This window comes from Ictalurus punctatus, chromosome 12 (assembly GCF_001660625.3).
Source record: "Ictalurus punctatus breed USDA103 chromosome 12, Coco_2.0, whole genome shotgun sequence".
Lineage (NCBI taxonomy): Eukaryota > Metazoa > Chordata > Actinopteri > Siluriformes > Ictaluridae > Ictalurus > Ictalurus punctatus.
In genome coordinates, this window is record NC_030427.2 from 20049375 (window position 1) to 20071210 (window position 21836).

At 39.2% G+C, this 21836-nt stretch overlaps 1 protein-coding gene across 6 annotated transcripts in view; it reads right to left on the reverse strand.

The window, feature by feature from the left end:
* The window catches only part of epb41a (erythrocyte membrane protein band 4.1a), a 37634-nt gene that overhangs the window by 7342 nt on the left and 8456 nt on the right, over positions 1-21836 (reverse strand). For 2 of the 6 annotated variants that reach the window (XM_053684114.1, XM_053684113.1), the window contains 12 exons: positions 21708-21812; positions 21486-21528; positions 21331-21406; positions 20670-20888; positions 19114-19201; positions 16511-16663; positions 16263-16360; positions 13676-13851; positions 12485-12735; positions 10482-10556; positions 7747-7809; positions 3035-3208 (listed from right to left, as the gene is read on the reverse strand). In XM_053684114.1, the coding sequence (XP_053540089.1) occupies positions 3035-3208; positions 7747-7809; positions 10482-10556; positions 12485-12735; positions 13676-13851; positions 16263-16360; positions 16511-16663; positions 19114-19201; positions 20670-20888; positions 21331-21406; positions 21486-21528; positions 21708-21812 (1521 nt within the window). Of the gene's footprint in view, positions 1-3034; positions 3209-7746; positions 7810-9746; positions 9777-10481; positions 10557-12484; positions 12736-13675; positions 13852-16262; positions 16361-16510; positions 16664-19113; positions 19202-20669; positions 20889-21330; positions 21407-21485; positions 21529-21707; positions 21813-21836 lie in introns of all 6 variants that reach the window. The other 4 variants (XM_053684118.1, XM_053684116.1, XM_053684115.1 and 1 more) reach the window with 4 other exon arrangements.

Consider the following 21836-nt stretch of genomic DNA (forward strand, 5'->3'; position numbering starts at 1 on the left):
TGCTGTCCTTCTGAGAAATGGAGGTTATTACAGCATGAGAAATTCCCAAGAAACTGTAGATGTCTTATAAAAAAAGGCGTGTACGGCCTCTAACCAGGATAGAAAGAGAAGTGCGAGGCTCCGGTGCACAACTGTGCAGGAGGATAAATACATCAGAGTCTCTAGTTTGAGAAATAGACACCTCACGTTCCTAAGCTAGTAGCTTTATTAGACAGTACCCACAAAACACCAGCCTCATCTTCCATGGCGACTCGGGGATGCTGGCCTTCTAGGCAAAGAAAAAGCCAAATATCTATGACTGGCCAAAAAGTTAAAACGGGCAAAAGAACACAGACACTGGACAGAGGATGGCTGGAAAAAAGTGTTATGGACAGATGAGTCCATGTTTGAGGTGTTTGGATCACAGAGGGGAACATTTGTAAGGCCCAGAAAAACTGAAATGTTGGATATAAAACTTTTGAGTAGTAACGTATCTAGATATTATTATATATTATACTATCTGAGAAAGCAGGGTGAATATACATTGTTAGTCTGAAAATATTGAAGCCGATTTTACATTGCACATTGTGGAAGTAAGACTATGCTGAAAAGGGTCTTTATTTGAAAGTTTTCTTCCGCTTTTACGCAACGTTATCGCTTTGATATCACTTGACATGCCGTGAGGTTTTAATCTCTCTCCAAAGAATTCCTCCTGCACTTACTGTTGATGTACTTTAAAACTGAATAAAGTGGAAGTACAATTCCTGCACCGTGGTAGTGAATTCTGTATTGACCAGTGTGTGAAAGTGTTTTTGGAGCTGTGGGTTGCACGGTACTATCCAGTCCCACTTGTGCTTGTGTCCATGCTCTACTGAGGTCATAAATGGTGGAAAAACCTCCCAGGCACTGCTGATAGACACTGCATCCTCCATCGCTCACTGAGCTATAAGGCAGCTCTGTGAATGATTTCAGCTGAGATGCCAGCTTGTCCACATGAGTAATATTATACACTGAGTTATTCTTTAGCACATTTATTGCACTCATTTTTTAATGTTTGTCTTTAACAGTATAGCTTAAAGACTGGAAAACAGTGTTTCAAGCTACATCTGTGCATCTCATGTAATGTGGGGAAAGGACTAAAACTATGTTTCCCCATCAGCCACTGAACCATGTCACGTGTCTTTCACCTGATTCATGTTTGGCACATTAACACTTATGTATAAATAGTCACGTTCTGCACTGCACTGGTTGTCTTGTATTGTTTGGCTTATCTTTCTGTATCACCTTCATCTAGTCCTGGGTTCTTGTAAGTCTTGTTTTATATTTTGTCTGTACCTCATTAAAACGTTTGAAATTAGATTCTGCACTGGCATCCCTCCTTACCTCCGTAATGTGACATGCGTGAGTGTAAAGTTCAGGAATAAAAGCGTTAAATGGCTAAAATAAATGAATATGGTGAAATGTACTGTATTCACCCTGTTGTCAACATTAAATCTGTGCTTCTGCTACTCTGGATGCAAAAGGTTTGAGTTTGAGAACCCACGGTGTAGGTGAAAGACTTCTATACTCTGTCACATGACTTTCAGCTTCATTTACTCTTAAATGAAAAAAAATAAAAGCGGAAAACAAGGGTGCACAATGTGGGGGATCGAGTCTAACACACCTCTGATACGGACGGAGTGGACTGAAATGGTTTATAAAGTGCAGCTGAATGAGGTCTTAACACGACACCTGAGAGGTACAGTGTGAAAAGGCTTTGTTCCATCTTTACCAACAAGGCCGTTGGCTCTTTTTAGCAAAGGGCAGGACTTATGTAAGACAAACCTGATGCTGGGAATTATCCCATGCTATAGGGATGTACCTGAATCCAAAGGAATATCTGGATTGTACAGACAATGCATTCTGAATTAATACAAATACAGATATGAATGACAGGTGGAGTATTCTTTTTTTTTTTTTAAACCCTGCCAGAAAGAATCACACTAGGTGTGTGCAAAGGGACTGTGATCTCGTAAGCTGAAAGAAAATAACCAAATGAATGAATGAAGGAATGAATGAATGAATAATAACCCCTTGTGAGCTTGTAGAGAGGGTTTCCAAGTTTCAGCAGAATTCCCACCCAAACTGCAACTCAAAAACTGCACACATGTAAGTAAATGCTACAGTATAATTTGAGTAATAACAGGAACTCACTCGCATGTCTTGCTGACTTTTACAAAGTGCTGACCTTCCATAAATGTTAAATAATCATCTACAGATGGCCCGCTGTGCATATCTCAGCAGGGCTCTAGATAAAATATTATTTAATTAATTTGAAAAAATATTGTAAAACTTGTACCTTCGTTGCACTTTGTCATTCTCAAATGAACGTTAAAAGAAAATCTTCTCTGAATACTAATGGGAATTCTAATGAAATGCTGCTTAAAAGGACCTCATTTTGACTCGCAGAAGCACCGGATTTATAGAAGATTCTGACAGCGTGTCCAGTGAACTTTTCCGAGGTATGTTTAGATGATTTTTCTGGAATGTAACAAACCCAAGAACTGAAGTAAATCTTATAAAAATATTAATAGATGGATATTTTTGTCCAGCGTTGCCTATTTAACAGTCTCTTGATTTGAGAAAGACATTTGATGTCATTTCGAAACATAATCAGTCAGTCTGTCACCTTAGACAGAAGATAGAAACCTTTCCAGAAAGTTCCACAAGGCGTCTGGTTCAGGAGCTGAATAAAGTTCTTTAAATTGCTATTTGTTCTTATAATTTGTGAATTTTTCTGTTTTCCAGCATAGTGTTGGGGTTAACATTATACACAATAACACAAGAACAACAATATTCGTTCTTCCTATGATCTTCCATTTTAACTATAATAATAATAATAATAATAATAATAATACTAATAATAATAATAATAATAATAATAATAATAATAATAAATAGAGCTGAATAAATGTCCCAAATCAATGCAGACTGCTGACACTGAACTTTATTGATTTTATTATAAATATGATAATTTCTTTAGATATGAACTGAACAGCAATAGCATACTACTCACCACATCAGGCTGCATCTGGCCATTGATGTTGGCTGTGCGGAAAGGCGAGTGTGTGGACAGGCGCTTGTCCCACTCGCTGGGCCGCGGCTCTGGGACGGATGCCATGAAGCTGCGCTTGAGCTCGCTGATACTGCTGTGGTGACGCATAATCCCTGATTGAGTCTTATCCAGATCCTGTCAACGTGAAAGGCCATTATGAGAGAAGGAAGTGACAGAAGAAAAAAAAAAAAAATCACTTAGACTGGAAGGCAGGAAAAAGTAAAGAAAGCAAAAACAGATGGAAGGTAAAGGTTAAAAAAAAAAAAAAAAAAAGAAGAACTAAATATAAAGTCTCCTCCAGAAACCCTTGCTAAAGATGTAGTTGTGTTTAACACTGAAAATATTAAATAAATTGAACCTTTTATTGAATTGTATTCTAAGAAAATTAAAACATTTTTCAAAAATGATATTTTTCAACAAAGCCACATGAGTAATTATTGGTAACCTTTTTGGTTACAGAGCCAGAGATGGATGCAAGTGCAGATAAATGTGAATTAAAACAAAAACACAAAACAGGATATCTAGAATGCGGGGTAAAAACATATAGACTAGGAAACAAAAACATAGAACAAAGAACAGGACACAGCAACGGACACAATGTCAAAGTAAGACAAACGAAAGACAATGTGTGCAGTGAAAAAACGTGACTTATATACAAGTGATCATTAACCCCAAACGTGAATCAGGTGCAGATAGTCATGTAACGTATTCAGGTGAGGTGCAGTGGCTGATGGGTGGCTGACAGTGTAGTCCACACAAAAAATGGGGAAATAATGACCGAAATGTATCCACTAAAAACCTGTGAGCTGAGCCGGAAAGCTGAGTCCATGAGAGAGGACCTCGGACTCGAAGAGCTGGAGAGATTCTTTAATGAGGAATGTCTTAGATGCCTCATCAAGCATTATAGGTATATACAAGTACTAAATCTAGGGTTGCTCAAAACTCCAAAATGTGTGATTTTGTTAAAAAAAAATTTTTTTTTAATAATTTTACTTCAATTAAAGGTTAGAGTTGTCTCATTCTTTTAATTTGAAATTAAGCTAATTACCTCAAATTTTTTCATAACAACTTTTATCAATCTTTACCAAGGGTGCCAATAATTCTAGATAATGTCGCACAATGCGGTGTTTTCTTGAATTTGCGTTAATTTCTGCGATCGTGAAATCCTGGAGGGACTGACTTGTGAAGTGTAGGACAGAAATGAGCAGTATCTTTCTTGGAAGGCCAAAACTACACTTTGGTCCCAAGCCAGCTCTCCTCTATCACACAACAGCTACCAATAGAGGAGGGAGGAGGCTAACACGTGATTCCTCTGAGGCACATGAAGCTGGCCAACATTATCTTTTTCAAACTGCTGCGTCACAGGACAGTGTAACACGCTCGGAGGAAAGTGCTATCTGCCCTCTTCTGCATACATGAGCTCACAGCTGCCCACGATTGGCTGGAGTCTCTCTGGTCAGAATTTGAACTCGTAATCCCCCAACGATTATGATCGTAATCTTTTCTGTTGCGCAACTCGGAAGCCCTTAAGAGCAGCGGCTCGTCCCTTACAGCATATACATTTCCTCCAGAAAGTATACAGCATTTTTATGGATAAAATTATAAACAACATTTGAAGTGAGCTGTAAATGTAGCAGATAAGTGCTCATTCGGGTTACTGCATCCTTCAAACTGTGTGTTTTCTTTACAGGACAGCGCATCACATTAACCCGAACACTGGTATTGTTTTATTAGGCTGACATTGTGATTTCTTGAACTCTTTTTAGTATCCTGTGGGTTCATTCATTTGTGTGCACAATAAACTATAGGTGCACGATATTAAAAAAAAAAAGAAAAGAAATGAAAATAACAGCATGTGCTGGATAAAGTGCTATTTTATAAACTGCTGAGTAAATAGGATGGAAACCATACTGTTAAATTAAAATAAGTTTAACCAAGTAATTAATGCGATTACATCTAGGAATATTCATGCAACATAATATATTGTCAATATATTTTTATTGACTCCTATTAGATTTATTTCAATGTGTTTTATATTGTGTCTAAACTTTTATCTTTACCAGCACAAAATGTATCTACAGTCAAAATTTTCTATCCCTGATTTTTATTTTCAGGCGTAAAGGGCTTGTGTTTAGATGCAGTGGTCTAGATGATATTGAAGGAAAAAAAATCTGGAGGTGTGAACTACACACAGGTGACTTACACGCAAGTCAAGCACCTGTATAACCCATTTTGGGAAATACTGACCCAGTGTAAATATTGATGGATACGGCCCACAAAAGCATAAACTGTATTATTTAAAATTGTCCGCCAGCCCTCCCTTTTTTTTTTTTTTTTTTTTTTTGGGGGGGGGGGGGTCGGTTTGGAGCATTAAGTGTTTATTTTTTCAGTCGCAGTCCCAGTACCAGGTCAAGCCAGGTTTAATATATGTGAAATATTTATGAATCTAATTTTTTTTTACTGTTCATCTTGACACTTGACACTAATCACACAAGCAGACAGAAAATGTGACAAAAAACAACAACAAAATGTGCCACATTAGTCCACAGAGCGTTTGGGGAATTACTCAGGAACACTGTGAAACACTCACATGAGACCCCACACTGTGGCTCTCGCCTTCTTGCCCCATTTTAATCTGATCCTCTACATCAGTTTGGTTAATGACTTTCTGTACTGCCGCTTCAATGTAGTGTGTTCTGGCACAAAGCTATGTTACTCCAGTGCAGAGGCCAGATTATCCATGTTAACTGTATTACTTTCTTATTTATTTGCATCTGGGATTCTTCAATGAAATGATATACTGTCATGCAGGAGCAGGTGCACACGTGATACGCATGTGAGTGTCCCAGCATGGATGTTCGAGACATCCTCATGCACACACACCTTGGAGTCCAATAATTGTTAAGATACACATCCACAACTATGGGACTATCTGTTTAAAATGGAAACTGCTCACAGAAGAGATTACAGGTGTGATTTATTTATTTAAACAAGAGGTCAGTCCAGGTAGTGTGATAGAGGATACTAAGTGACTTCCATGAATACTCAGACATATGGTATGGATTAAAGCTAATCACATCATGTTAATGATGTCATAAATGAGTGGATATCTTAATATTAACTCAGATGAGAGCATGATCACAGGGTTCAGTGGTGGCAGTTTCTTCTATTTCCACTTTTTGATGAAGGTAAGGCAGCTGATTACATGAATGGAAATAGAATTAAATCTGTCTGTCAATCTGTGTATCAAAAGTTCTTAAAGCTGCAAGCAGCATTTTTGGGGGCCAAGCACCCAGACCTGGTGAGCTGCACAGTCATAGATGTGCTACAATTGTTGCCTAAGCAATCACTGGAAAGCAGAGCCATAACTATAGGCAAAGGGATTCAAGAATGATTTGTAGTTTCACACATTTGCCAGTCCATTATGGGAGAATGGTTTTGAATATCCGAGTTCCTTCGATAATTTTCGTTTAGACAGGTCTCGAGATGATGTCAGCCAAATTTGGTAAAGATTGGACAAAATTTGGAGGAGGACTAGCAAAAATGTCAGATATAAGCATTTGGAGCATGTTATTGTAACTTTTGACCTGTAGGTGACACTGGCACGACATTTGTTGCATAGACTCAGGTCATAGTCCTGAAGGTGCCTACCAAGATTTTTGTCAGCACGCAAAGTGCTTGTTGAGATACACCACACTTCCTGTTTGGCCGCTTTGCTGTCAGATTCATTGGCCCATTATGGGAAAATTGTTTGGAGATTTCAGAATTCTTTTGATAACTTTTGTGAGGCTTACTCTGAAGATGATGTGTGACAAATTCGGTGATAATGGGACAAAATTTGTATTAGAAGTAGGAAAAAAAGTTTTGAAAAATACAAGAGGGTGAAAAATCTAATTAGACGGATATTGATGTCAGAGTACACTGAACTCATCTCAACCCAGGGAAGCCAGTGATGCCTGGCTTTTAAATTTTGTACACATGGTTCAAAAGTTATGACCATAATTGTACTTCCAAATTCAGCATAAAGCATTGGCAGCATGTGGCCCAAATTTGGTCAGAATGTTCCTTAGACCCTCCCCAATCAGTGTGCCAAATTTCACAACTTTTTATCAAACAGGTCTATGGGCAGCCATAGACATGCTAGAAGAAGAAGAAGAAGAAGAAGAAGAAGAAGAAGAAGAAGAAGAAGAAGAAGAAGAAGAAGAATAGAATGCCTAGACACCTTCGGTGCTTGGCCCCCTAAATATACACTAAATGAGAAGCAGCCATGTACATTTTGATGTTTTATGTTCAGTATATAGTCACTGCTATATCCTGTTATATCCAGATCAGATATTCAGCCAAAAAATAAAATGACTTTCAGACATTTATTAAATAAGACAGACAAAATTCCCAAACAGATATTTAAGCAATTTATATTCAAAATTTAAATGTAACACAAACTGTCAGGAAGGAAATTGATACTTGCTTTAGTATTATTGAGATAAATTGTGCATGCAAAGTGTTTTGGGCCAAGCTACAGAAAATGGGGAAAAAAAACAGACACAGTGAAAAGAAGTGAGTAGAGTGCAAAGAAACACAGAAACGAGACAGAAATATCCATGCAATAAAACATGCGATAGAGAGATAGAGAGCAGGTAAAGAGCGAAAAAGGACAATCTCCAGATACAAACCTCCAACATTAAATTGCTATGTCTGGTATAGAGCGTTTCACCCTCGATTTTCTTAGCTCTTTTCTGCAAAGAACAAAAATAGAAAGAAAAGCAAGACGGTTCGCAGCTTGCCAACCTGTTGGAGCATTCAGTGTGAAATGTGGATGAGAAACGAGGTCATGGTATCAAATGAAATAAAAATGTGCAGGAGAGCAGAGTGAAAAGGTGTAAAGGTGCAGAGGCAGCAGGGAACACTAGACTGTGCAGTGATTAACGTGTAGATGGAGTATAATTCTTCACTGAAAATATTCAGTGTGAAAGCTAGAGGTGAAGTGATTCTACTGCTTATTGCTGAATTGCCTTATTTATTTATTCTTGCCACTCATTCCTCAATGGCCCTTATTCATCAACTCATGGCTAGTCAGGAGTGCATGAGTTACACTTTAACAAAAAAATAAATAAATCCACATTAAAATGAAAATATTTACTTGTGCTATATTCAACAAATGGTCAGAGGGATTGTAATAGCCTTATAAGACCGACTGACCGAACGACCGACCTACCTACCTACCTACCTACCTACCTACCTATCTATCTACCCATCTATCTATACTATATGACCAAAAATATGAAGACACCTGAGACATATGAGCGTCACACCCATATGTTGTTCTTCTGCAAATGGTTACCACAAAGTTGGTAACCCTAGCACACAATTGTATAGAATGTGTTTGTATGCTGTAGCATTACAATTTCCCTTCACTGGAACTAAGATTCCCAAACCTGTTCAAGCATCACACAAAGTGCACAAAGTGAGCTCCATGAAGACATGGTGTGTTAAGGTTGGAAGAAGTTAGAAGAACTCGAGTGTCCTGCACAGAGTCCTGACCTCAACCCCACTGAACACCTTTGGGATGAACTGGAACTGGAGGGTCCTCGACATCCCAACATCAGTACCTGACCTCAACCTCACTAATGTGCTTGTAGCTGAATGACCACAAATCCCCACAGCCACACCCCAAAATCTAGTGGAAAGCCTTCCCTGAAGAAAAAGTGGAGCTTATTATAACAAAGAGGGGAATAAATCTGGAATGGGATGTTCAACAAGCACATATGGGTGTGATGGTCAGGGGTGCACATACTTTTGGCATACTTTTCTCCTTTATTGTCCTGCATAGTTAGGTACTGTAACTCAGCTAAACACTTGAGTCAGCAACATTTTTTGTCTGATACCAGGTTTCAATACAAAACAGTTTTACATGTTAGAAATCGATCCTGTTGGTTCATTTGAACCAAATATTCTTGTTAGGCTGCAAAAATAAAGTGCACATGTGAATTCTGGTCAGCACCATTACGCAAAGTAGTACTTCTAATTTTAATGCAAGTTCAAATCAAATTAAGAACTTAAAATAGACCTCCCGTCCCCAGCTCCACCTGTACATGCCCACTCGGTCTAAGAACAAATCTAAAACAGACAGGCAAAAAAAAAATTAATTCTTACCGTTATAAACATGCTTTTTCTTTATATGGGAATTTATACAGGCAATTATATATTTCATATATTACATATATACATATCTATATATATACATATATATATATACACATATACATACATATACATATATATATATATATATATATATATACACATATACATATATATATATATATATATATATATATACATATTATATATATATATATATATATATATATATATATATATATATATATATATATATATAAAAATATCCACATGCAGAATGCAGAGAGCATTCACAGCACCTTTAACCATTCATTACATTCTAACCACAATGAAGAGCCATACCGAGCCAGCCATGTAGAGTTGAGCTTGTACAGACACAGTTATACAAGCAAGAACAAAGCCAGACACAGCCAGAGCAGATAATGAAATTAATAAATAAAAATTTCTATTTAGAAGACAAATAGCAACAGTAAGGATGAGGAGGATTGCTTCTTTGTCATGCTGAAACCCTTAAGTGGGGATAAATTCCAACCTTGCGCATTCGCACCATCACTTGTGGGGGCTGTAAACGCCCCGAATGGGAGGGAACAGACAACCATGTTAGATTCCCTCACATACATTACATCTCCATTAACACTTCTATACTATAGACCTTCATGTAATCAAGATTTAAACTGTGTTAAACAAATACGTTTGTCAAATGGTATACAGTACTGTGCAAAAGTCTGTCACATGTAAAGTAATGCTGTAAATTTGCAAAGATGCCTTCAAAAAGAAAGAGCAGTAATAAACTAACCAGTCACTAACATTTGTATTTAAAAACACATCAGTAGTCTCAGGTACAAGTTGTGCAGGTTTATAAGGAAACTGGTTGGTAAGATTTTCTCAACACCTTTGAGAATCTGGAGATTTCGACTGTCACACTCGCTTTTTTTCCAGGTAAACCCTGACAAGCTTTCTTTTTTTTTTATTTATAAAAAAATTGAAAAATCTGAAAATTGGTCTGTTAAGTATTATGGTACTTCTTTACCGACCTGCAAACATTTTTCTGTAAACTTTCATGGTTGGAAAAACGCTTAAAAATGAAGAAAAAAAAAAAGTTTGCATTGACCCAATAATGTTAAAGTTATAAAGCGACCTTCTAAGACAATGAATATTACAAAAGATTTTGTACAGTGCTGTACGAACAGTATAAGGCCTCAATAAAAGGTCACATTCTCAATTCTTGCTATGCATCTAGTGTAGCTTCTGAAACTGAAGCACACACCTGACTCGTTTTTCCCCCGTTAGTGGTCGTCACTGCCAGGGCATCACGGTGCCGCCACTCACGCCGGACTACCATCTGCAGGGGCACATAATTACCCACCCTGGTATGTCTCTCTCTCTCACACACACACACACACTCTTGCACACAGCCTAGCCAAGCATACCAGGGCACACACTTGTCCTTTCACAGCCAATGGTACAATCTGATTTCTATTATGGATAACTGAGGGTGTTTTCTCACAGTGTAGCACTTCAAACTTACTTTTACTACATTTAAAAAGGAATAAAACACTTGGGGTCGTGCTGTTAAAGGAAAATAATCTACAACCGAATCGTGTGATGCAGCCCGATGTACACTGGAGTTATTGTTACAACCCTGATGTGGATTATTTTCCTAAAACTGCAGGGTTTTATTCATCTTATTACACCACACATTGTTTTTTGTTTTTTTAAATAAAATGAACATCATACTTTTTATCTATTTATAGTTAACTTGTGGAACATCTCTGAAACAAGTTATTTCCCTCACCAGCCTCTCTCATGACATTAAACTCCTCTATCCTGAAGACTTTCTCATGTCAGTGATGCATAACTTCTTACAAGTGCTCAATGTACCATCTATTCATTTCCTTGAACCTACTTGTGCCTACTTAGGACGGTTTCAAACAACAGGGAACTCTGGCAGTTATCTGGTGTTAACAGACACAGTTATAATCATTACTAGCATTCTGTTATACCCCTACTAACTAGCAGAGGTGGTGGACACTCATGTAGCTGCAGCATAGACATCCTGTGGCCATGAGGATGAAATATTCCTTGTGCAATGACACATCACGGTAGGACTGAGCTCCCAGCCCATTCGTACCAATCTGTCACCCATTGGGCCAATCTGTACTTAGACAGGGAAATACTGCTGTGACAGATGAATAACTAGCTGCAAGATCCTTTTAGAAATGCTGTTACGAGCATCCAGCAAACAACGCCCTTGTACCAGGGCTCTAGTGTTCACGATAATTTCCTGGAATGTTATGACACAGCCTGCCCACCGTTCCAAGGGGCCGAACCCACGGGCACAGATAGCCTGGCCAAGGGTGCCACGAGCTTATATGTCAATCCACATAGGGTGTGATCATCAGGGCGTCCCAACCACTCGTTATATCAGCAGTATGGTCCAGGATCTCAGTGACCCTTTTGGGGGCCTTAAGTAGAACCCTTTGGAGCTTAAGTTTGCAGAGCTTCCATGTAAGAACAGTGTCATGGTGTCTCAAAATAGTTAAGATGGAACTTAAGGCCCAGCCAGGCCACCCTCAGGTTGTAACAGGTTTTGCCATGTGAACCTTCTTTTGGAGCCTCATGTCTCCACGGAGTTGGAGACTGCGATCTTCTCAGTGAACCAAGGATGCATTTCCTTCTGTATTATTGGAGGTTTAGTTGCACACACTGGGGCAACAGGGTAGCTATGATTCCCAATTAATCTATCTTCATGGTGATTAATTATATGGTATGCTTCAGTACTAGGGTACTTTCCCATGTTCACGAGATCAAGCGATGTAATGTGAGCAAGGAGGGTAACTGTATCCTGGATGGTCTGTTTCCTGTTGGGGGAACCCATTGTCCAAGTATGGCAGTTTCCTTATGCCTCTGCCCATCAGAGACAAGGCAAACTGCATGCATCTTGTAAACACCCACGGCTCTAGAGAAAGCCCAGAGGGAAGGACATTGAATGCCTGCTCCTGACAGGGAAACTCCAAAAAAGTGTGGGACATGAACGGTGCATTGCAAGGATTCAGAGTCTGGGGCTGCTTAACATAAGTAATTTCCGATAGCCGTAGTCAGACATAATACATATTAAAGAGAAACATTAAAATGATCACAATAAACACATTCTGAAAAATAAGCAATACAATTATAATTAGATGTGGTGGATTTCTGCTCATTAGAACTGAATAGTATTACATGGAATGTGCATCAGCCTGAAATTGGACATATCCATCTATCATGTACCTTGATCTCAGATGTGTCCTCAAGTGCAACACTTTGCATTTTGAAGCTCCCAGTCACACAGCTCTCTGCCTTTACCTCAACCTTGTTCTGTCCTGAGGGAGACGGTGGACTTGTGGGCGTCACCAAGTCTTTGTGCGCCACCTGTACGGCTGATGTCACTGTGGGAGAAGGAGCTGTATCGCCAATGGAGACAGGAGACATGATTGGTGCACTGACAGGACGTGCTGTCTTATTTAAGGTTGGCACCATGGCTGAATGGAGAAAATTAGGTGGAGGGACAGAGAAAACCATAAGATGTGTTAAACCATTCTTTTTCTTTTCTTCGTAAATGGCTTGTTATCACAAAATATGCCGTAACCGTACGCTATCTGAAACCCCCAATGAGGCTTATATTTCTGAAGACATGCTCAATTGCCCACACTTCAGTTGCAGGTTATCTAATCACATGCACTTATTTAAATGATCTAGCTTAAGGCAGCTCATCAGACCAGAGACTAGTTACAGGGCTAGAGACATTCGGTCAGAAAAGGAAGTTTTCGCAGACTTTTTAAAAGATTTTTATTTACCTTTCTTGTCTAATTATTAGCTAACATCAAAGACAAAACCAGAATAAAGCAGACTTGTTCAGATTCCATAGCACTATGCCACTAACATCAGACATTGTCTAAACTCCACTTGTGAATAATAAAAACACTTAATTGTTTTAATATATGCACACAAATTCTTAAGTGACTCGCAGTTCTTAAAAAGAGCCTTGGTGGCTCAATTAGAAGTCAATTTTGCAACTGCAGCCTTAGAAAACAGGCGAGAAAGCAACTATGGCCACAGCAGAGGTTAGCAGGAAGGATCATCATTTGTGTAGATATGTGTAGATCTGTGCAAAAATTACTATTTTTTATAAAAAATAAGGCTAAGACGTTTAAGGTTAAAACAGGGTACATAACAGAGAGCCTGCACATGAGAGAACAACAGAGTGAAAAAGAGAAAAATATGAAAGGACAGAACTCCGTGTCAAAGCTTTAACATTGGACTACACTAAGGCTGAGCATCTGAGGGGGGGGCAAGTTCAGCAAAGTGAAACAATTATTAGTAATTACTATTACACTACAACACAATATACGGTACTTTCTGCACCTTAGAACAGCTAGAGAGAGAGAGAGATAGAGAGAGAGAGAGAGAGAGAGAACAAACCTCCGTCTAAGCTGTGAGAGGCCGTCTTACTGGCAAAGCGCTTGAAGTGGGGTGCAGGGCGGTTGATCATGGAGCTAGCCTGGCGTGTTTGAGCCTGAGTACGCCCACTGTACCTGAACTTGGAGCCCAGAGCCAGGAGCTTTCTGGGTGTGGTGGCAGCTTCAGTCGACGTCAACCTAGAATGGACAGTTAATATTTAAAGTAGATCCTCGCATCCATCACCGTGGTTCTCAAACTTTTTCAGTGGTTCTCAAACCCCCCCGTAGGGTGGCCCCCTAGATTCGTCCAATTTTCACGATTTTTTTTTCCCCCACTATCTAAAAACTGATGCATTTTAACTAGTCTTAGGTTTTATCATCGTGTGGATAACAGTACTGTACACTAGTATATCAACACATGTCTCTGTTTGGTGTGTGTCTTAGTGTGCTGTGTATAATTGATTTCATTTATTAATGTTTCTCATTTTTATTCAATTCAATTTTATTTGTATAGTGCTTTTTACAATATACATTGTCTCAAAACAGCTTTACAGAGACATATACAGTGAGGGAAAAAAGTATTTGATCCCCTGCTGATTTTGTACGTTTGCCCACTGACAAAAAAATGATCATTCTATAATATTAATGGTAGATTTATTTGAACAGTGAGAGACAGAATGACAACAAAAAAAATCCAGAAAAACGCATGTCAAAAATGTTATAAATTGATTTGCATTTTAATGAGGGAAATAAGTATTTGACCCCTCTGCAAAACATGACTTAGTACTTGGTGGCAAAACCCTTGTTGGCAATCACAGAGGTCAGACGTTTCTTGTAGTTGGTCACCAGGTTTGCACACATCTCAGGAGGGATTTTGTCCCACTCCTCTTTGCAGATCTTCTCAAAGTCATTAAGGTTTCGAGGCTGACTTTGGCGACTCGAACCTTCAACTCCCTCCACAGATTTTCTCTGGGATTAAGGTCTGGAGACTGGCTAGGCCACTCCAGGACCTTAATGTGCTTCTTCTTGAGCCACTCCTTTGTTGCCTTGGCCGTGTGTTTTGGATCATTGTGATACTGGAATACCCATTCACGACCCATTTTCAATGCCCTGGCTGTGGGAAGGAGGTTCTCACCCAAGATTTGACGGTACATGGCCCCGTCCATCGTCCCTTTGATGCGGTGAAGTTGTCCTGTCCCCTTAGCAGAAAAACACTCCCAAAGCATAATGTTTCCACCTCCATGTTTGACGGTGGGGATGGTGTTCTTGGGGTCATAGGCAGCATTCCTCCTCCTCCAAACACGGCCAAACAGTTGATGCCAAAGAGCTCCATTTTGGTCTCATCTGACCACAACATTTTCTCCCAGTTGTCCTCTGAATCATTCAGATGTTCATTGGCAAACATCAGACGGGCATGTATATGTGCTTTCTTGAGCAGGGGGACCTTGCGGGAGCTGCAGGATTTCAGTCCTTCACGGCGTAGTGTGTTACCAATTGTTTTCTTGGTGACTATGGTCCCAGCTGCCTTGAGATCATTGACAAGATCCTCCCATGTAGTTCTGGGCTGATTCCTCACTGTTCTCATGATCATTGCAGCTCCACGAGGTGAGATCTTGCATGGAGCCCCAGGCCGAGGGAGATTGACAGTTCTTTTGTGTTTCTTCCATTTACGAATAATCGCACCAACTGTTGTCACCTTCTCACCAAGCTGCTTGGCAATGGTCTTGTAGCCCATTCCAGACTTGTGTAGGTCAACAATCTTGTCCCTGACATCCTTGAAGAGCTCTTTGGTCTTGGCCATGATGGCGAGTTTGGAATCTGATTGATTGATTGCTTCTGTGGACAGGTGTCTTTTATACAGGTAACAAGCTGAGATTAGGAGCACTCCCTTTAAGAGTGTGCTCCTAATCTCAGCTCGTTACCTGTATAAAAGACACCTGGGAGCCAGAAATCTTTCTGATTGAGAGGGGGTCAAATACTTATTTCCCTCATTAAAATGCAAATCAATTTATAACATTTTTGACATGCGTTTTTCTGGATTTTCTGTTGTTATTCTGTCTCTCACTGTTCAAATGAATCTACCATTAAAATTATAGACTGATCATTTCTTTGTCAGTGGGCAAACATACAAAATCAGCAGGGGATCAAATACTTTTTTCCCCCCTCACTGTAAACACAGGATACAGATTTTAAGTGTGTGAATTTATCCCTAATGAGCAAGCTGGTGGTGACGGTGTTGAGGAAAAACTCCCTAAGAGGAAATGAGGAAGAAACCTTGAGAGGAACCAGACTCAGAAGGGAACCCATCCTCATCTGGGTAGCAACGGATAGTGTGAAAGTAAAAGAAAGTTCATTATGGTTTTAACATGAAGTTTGTTTGTTGAACTAGTCCACTGTTCACTAAAGGAGACCTGAGTGAGAACTGCATGTGGTAAAACCATAGTCCCAGCAACCACAGCGAGAATGTCCATGTGGAATTGAGGTCCATAATTTTTATGTACATCATTTGATTTGGTACATCGGTTGATTGCCAGATTACTTTGTCTACTGTATACTGTATGTAGTCTACATACCATTCAATTACAAAAGCGTAATAAAGTTTGTCTCACCTGAAAAAGGTGTGGTGTTCTACACACACTTTCCAAAGCTTCTTAGAAGCTTTGTAATTGGGCAGCTTGAAGCCAATGGCACTCTCATAATGTTCCAGCTAGGATTAAGAACATATCAAAAAGCGAACAGACCTTGGTGGAACCGTAGCAATAATAATAATAATAATAATAATAATAATAATAATAATAACAATAACAACAACAACGTTTAAAAAATGGTGCTTTTTTTTTGTGCAAGCTTGGTGTACCTCAGATGGCCGTATCTTGATGAAGAAGCTGCTACGTTTGTAGGAGACTTTCAGCACTTTTGGCCATGGAAAACGATTAATCCTCAGCTTGTCTTTATAAACCAGGAGACCACTGGAGCAGACACCCAGCATGATGTCCACCCCATTCAGATCCTGAGAGACAGACATAAGCATCTCTCCAGTTATAAGCAATATTACTGTAAGCCATATTTAGAGTGCAAAAGTCACATCAATATTTAAGTTACGCAAAATGGGTTAAGCATCTCCTTAAGATGACTTTCTGTATGCACCATTCAGATTATAGTAATTACTTAGAAGTTGTTCACTGACTTCATGCCTATAAATCTTTCAGATGCTCAGGATAACAGGTCACTAGGATCAATATGGACCAGTCAGCCTGCAGGGTCTAGGGTTAGGACCAAGCATGGTGAAGCTGCATTCAGTCAGTGTGTGGTCCTAAGATGGAACCAGCTGCTGGGAAGATCTCAGATATACCCCAAATTTGGCCATCTAAAAGTCCAAACTAAAACACTTGTCTCTTTTCCTTTGACACTTAGCACTTTCAGCCTGTACTTTCCACTTCTTCTTAATTATTTATATATCTACGTCTCTCCTGTCTTTTATTCCGTTGATACACAGCTTGACAGTTTTGAGTTTGTTCAGCTCCAGGTTAGTGTTCTCACACCAAAGCTGCAAGTCACGTCATTTTCATTTATAAGACCTACTACAGTACATCTGCAATCTTCAATACAATTCTATTCCATTTTTATTTGTACACCACTTTTAACGATGGACATCGTTTACAAATCAGCTTAATATAAATATACAGATGGATCCAAAAGTCTTTTTTTTTTCATTTAAAATTTTAAATAAACAGAAGGTTTTAAGAATCTTGAAATATTTCAAACAAAAAGAAAGTAAAATGTTCAATATCTTGAATATTTAATATTAAAGACTATTTCTAGGTCTCTATTTAAATGTAAGCAAACTGTGTGAAATTGACCCGGTTAACTGCTTTGGACTAAAGGTCAGATTTCCCTCACGTCTAATCTCTACTATTGAAGCATGTGATCAGATGACACTCTGATGGATTTGTGCTACAAATATATGAATGAGAAAATGTGAAGCATTGAAACAAATATCTAAGAGGAGTCTAGTACACTGTCTACATTGATGTGGAGAGAGCTCAGAATGGAAACCATACTCTATGATGGACTGAGAGATGAGTGCCACAGAAAGCCACACACAATCAATTTGAAGAGATGAGAGGTTGAGAGGAGTCCATCACCAGCTTTGGAGGAGCGGTATTTCCTGTAGCTCCAACAATAGGCACCTGAGCGATGTAGAAGTGGAGCACATGCATGCCCAGGTGGAGCAAACATATGGCTTTTCCTCCCCTATTTTGTTTTAAATTAAAAATAAAGACTTGACTTTCAGTATAAATAACTGCATGAGCATGATGAGCATGCAATTTTGTCAACCTTCCCTAAAACAAGACATCCACTTGTCCAAGAGGCCTGGCTCTTTGCTCTGGGATTTGATCCAGGCTCGTGGAATAATTATTAAGAGATGGAAGTGTGTTCTTCAACATGATGATGACGACTGGTCTTCTCCAGGTCATTAAACGGTCTACTATAAAAAGCCGTTTCTGTGGCTACTAAACTGCATGTGTGCAGTTTTTCAAAATAAAGTCAAACCAAATCTGTAATTCATATCTACTTTATCTGATTAAAAATGAATTACCCTGCCTAAAGTTTGTTTCAGTTGATTTTTTTTCAGATTTTTTTGGCTAAAATATATAAAATTGGGTAAAATACAACTTTTCTCCTCCACTGTGACGCAATATCAGGCGTCATATCATGACGCAAAACCCTTGGCTTCGACTGTAATCACAAACTGTTCTACAAAAAGGTATAACATGTACGAGGTGAGAAGAAAAAGCTTACAAAAACATTTTTGTCACCTTTTAACCCAAACTTAACAACCTGCACATCTGGCACTCTTAAATTGAAGACTTGATGCAAACTGGTTTAAGTGACGAGAAGAGACATAGCAGTGTAAAGCTGTTTGATCAGCTCTTTCTTTACTATCTGTTCCACACAAAGATTAAGGTTACATAGATGTTGTTTCTTCTATGCATACTGCCTTTATTCTGTGGGAATTATCTTTAATGACATTCTAGTTCAGAGGTCAATCCATTCTATTTTAACCTCATTTCCTCCCCAATTTGACCATCTGCCAATTCCCATCTGCCAAAAGGCTCTCCTGTATCATACGACAGCGACCGCCCAGAGAGGGCGAATGCAGTCACGTGCTTAATCCGAGACACGTGAAGCCAGCCAACTGCATCTTTTCAAACAACCCATATTTTGCTAGTGTCGCTGTGATTGGCACGGGACAGAGAGTATGCCCCCCCTGCCCAGAGGGCACAGCCAATTTTGCTCCTTATTCTCCTGGCAATGATGTAGAAATATAGAATTTGTATCCTATGAGGAACTCGTGCTGAATTCCTGAACTGCGCTTCCTCTGCAGAGGAGGAACAAACTTCTCTCCTTTTGATCTGAAAGTTTATTTAAAGAACAGAAGAAATTCTCCGACAGTACCTTAGCCTGGTGCAGATCTACACCGTACATCGAAAGCTTTTTAGCGTTCTCCAGGAACATCATGTCAGCTTGAGCAGGACTCATGGATCTAGTGTTGAACCAGGGACATAATTACTAAATACACATGAATAAATGCCCATGGTACAGTTATCAGAACATAGTCATTCAGCGTTAGGCGACTGTAAAAGAACAAGAGAAGGAAAATGTATTTCTTTAAAATAATTAGGGATGCATTGATATCAGTACGGATACTGTGTTTATTTACTCATACTCATATTTTTACTCATGCTAAAGAACAGATGGATAGTGGTTGGCCGACAGACATATATGCACATGTATATTTTATATATATATTTTATATATATATATATATATATATATATATATATATATATATATATATATATATATATATATATATATATATATATATATATATACACACACACACACACACACACACGGGTTTTTCTTTGGCTGATACAGATGCTGATAATACAGAACATGTGATGTTCATGTTGACATGGCTGCTGATATCGTTCAACCCTAATCTGCATTGTGTGTTGTGCAGGTTTATACCACAGCATTGTTGAATTCAGAATTTAGGCGTGCCTTAATCTAAGATAAGCTGCATTTATTTATTTCTTTTTGTCTCATTAATTGCAAGACAGAAGAAAAACAGAAAAATAGACAGGATAGGGAATGACTGTTTATGACATACAGTAAATGATAACAGGAGCGAAGTTGCTGTGCAGACGTTCCACAAGATTAAATGTAACTATAAACAGATAAAAAAGCGCAACATGTCATATCAATACATGAGAGGGGGAACAGCATGGATTATGATCGTATTATCAGTCCGTACAGGGTTTAGCGGATTTTTTTTGGTGATTGCTGCAGCCAAAAATGCTCGATTTTTCTGCGTTTTGTTTTTTAAATTGCGATGCAAGTTGCAGAGTGTTTTGTGCCGTTTTTTCGGAAAAATACTTGAATTTACGAAATTGCAATCGCATGAAATTGTTTTTCACAGTGATGTTTGTTGGCAAATGAGAGCTTTTAGCTGTGCTCATGTTCGCTGCACATGAATCAAAGAGGGCTTTGGATGATATTTTTGTGATGAGATTTTTCACAATTACCACGGATTTTCTGCAGATTTGGGCCAAGACGCGTCATGTGACGTCATCATGACGCGTCTTGGCCCAAATCTGCAGAAAATCCGTGGTAATTGTGAAAAATTGCAAACTCCTACAAATATTGTGGTGTTTCCTTGATTTTGGAGTTGACCTTACTAGATGTTAGACATCATTAGATATTATACTAGAAATCAGCATAAACAATCATCCCGGCCAGTAATCTGGATGTATTTCTCAATTAATGATCAAAGCAAAGTACAACGCAATCTGTATGGAGATGACGTGCTCATTATGAAAAAATGCTATTAGTGCATCCCTAAAAATAACCCTTTTCATTTTTTTATCGATTTATGCAATGGCATATTTTATTCTAGTGTCACTTTAGAGAGAGAGACCACTATCGAATGAAGAGCAAAAGGATACCTGTATGTGCGATGGAGCTCCATGACTTTGTCCTCTAGTTCCTTTGTCTGGCTTGGGATGAGTCTGAGCTCTTTGGCGTAGTCTGTGCCATGGACCTCGGGGTCATACTCGCCCAGTTCGGACTGCAGTGCGTAAGAGCCCAGCAGGGTTAGAGTGACAAAAGAGCAAGGCAAACGGCCACTCATGATGTCTTTGCGCAGCTGGAGACACACATAGTACCTGTAGCCCAGACAATGACATAAAGGCTATCGTAAGTGAAACAATTGAAGGCTAATCTGTGCCGTATAAAATAGAAATGTACAACGTTCGAATAGTAAACACATAGAAGAACAGAAACAAGAAAATTATGAGAGATTCTGAGAGACTGTGAGAGTGAGTGTGAGAAAGAGAGAGATTCTGAGAGACAGAGAGAGAGTGTGAGAAAGAGAGAGACAGAGCAAGAGAGTGAGAGAGAGAGACAGAGTGACAGAGAGTGAGAAAGAGAGAAATCGAGAAAGAGCGAGAAAAAGGGAGAGATTCTGAGAGAGGGAGAAAGGGAGAGAGGGAGAGAGGGCGAGAGAGTGAGAAAGAGAGAGAGAGACAGTGTGAGAAAGAGAGAGAGAGACAGAGTGAGAAAGAGAGAGAGAGGGAGAGAGAGAGAGCGTGCGAGAGAGATATTTACCTGGTGATGTCTTCAGATAACTGGGCTGGATCAGGCGGGTAAAACTTCACATTGAATGTAAAATCGTAGTTGATTCCTAAATATAATAAATAATAAAATAATTTAAATGTCCGCTTGAAATGAATTAGCATCTAAGTGATTAGCAATGCTCTTACCTGGCACTTGCCTTCGAATCTCCTTTGTGAAGTCAAGCCATGTCTAGCAGAGTGAGAAAGGTAGAGTTAGAGAGAGGAAGAGACCTGCAGTGCACCTGAGTGTCACATCATCACTCACAGAAGTGCAGAGAAGTAATAGAGGAACCGAAGGAACTCCAATCATCTCTCGCCGTATCTTTTATTCTAATAAAGTTACAGTATAAATGAACGAACCAAATTCACCTTAACGGCTGGAGTCTCCCACACAGCGAGGCCGTAATAGTCCTTTTCCAGCAGGTTCAGGTGCTCACATACTTTCGCAAACAGCTCCTGGCCTTTAGCGTGTTTCTGCGTACACACACACACCATACA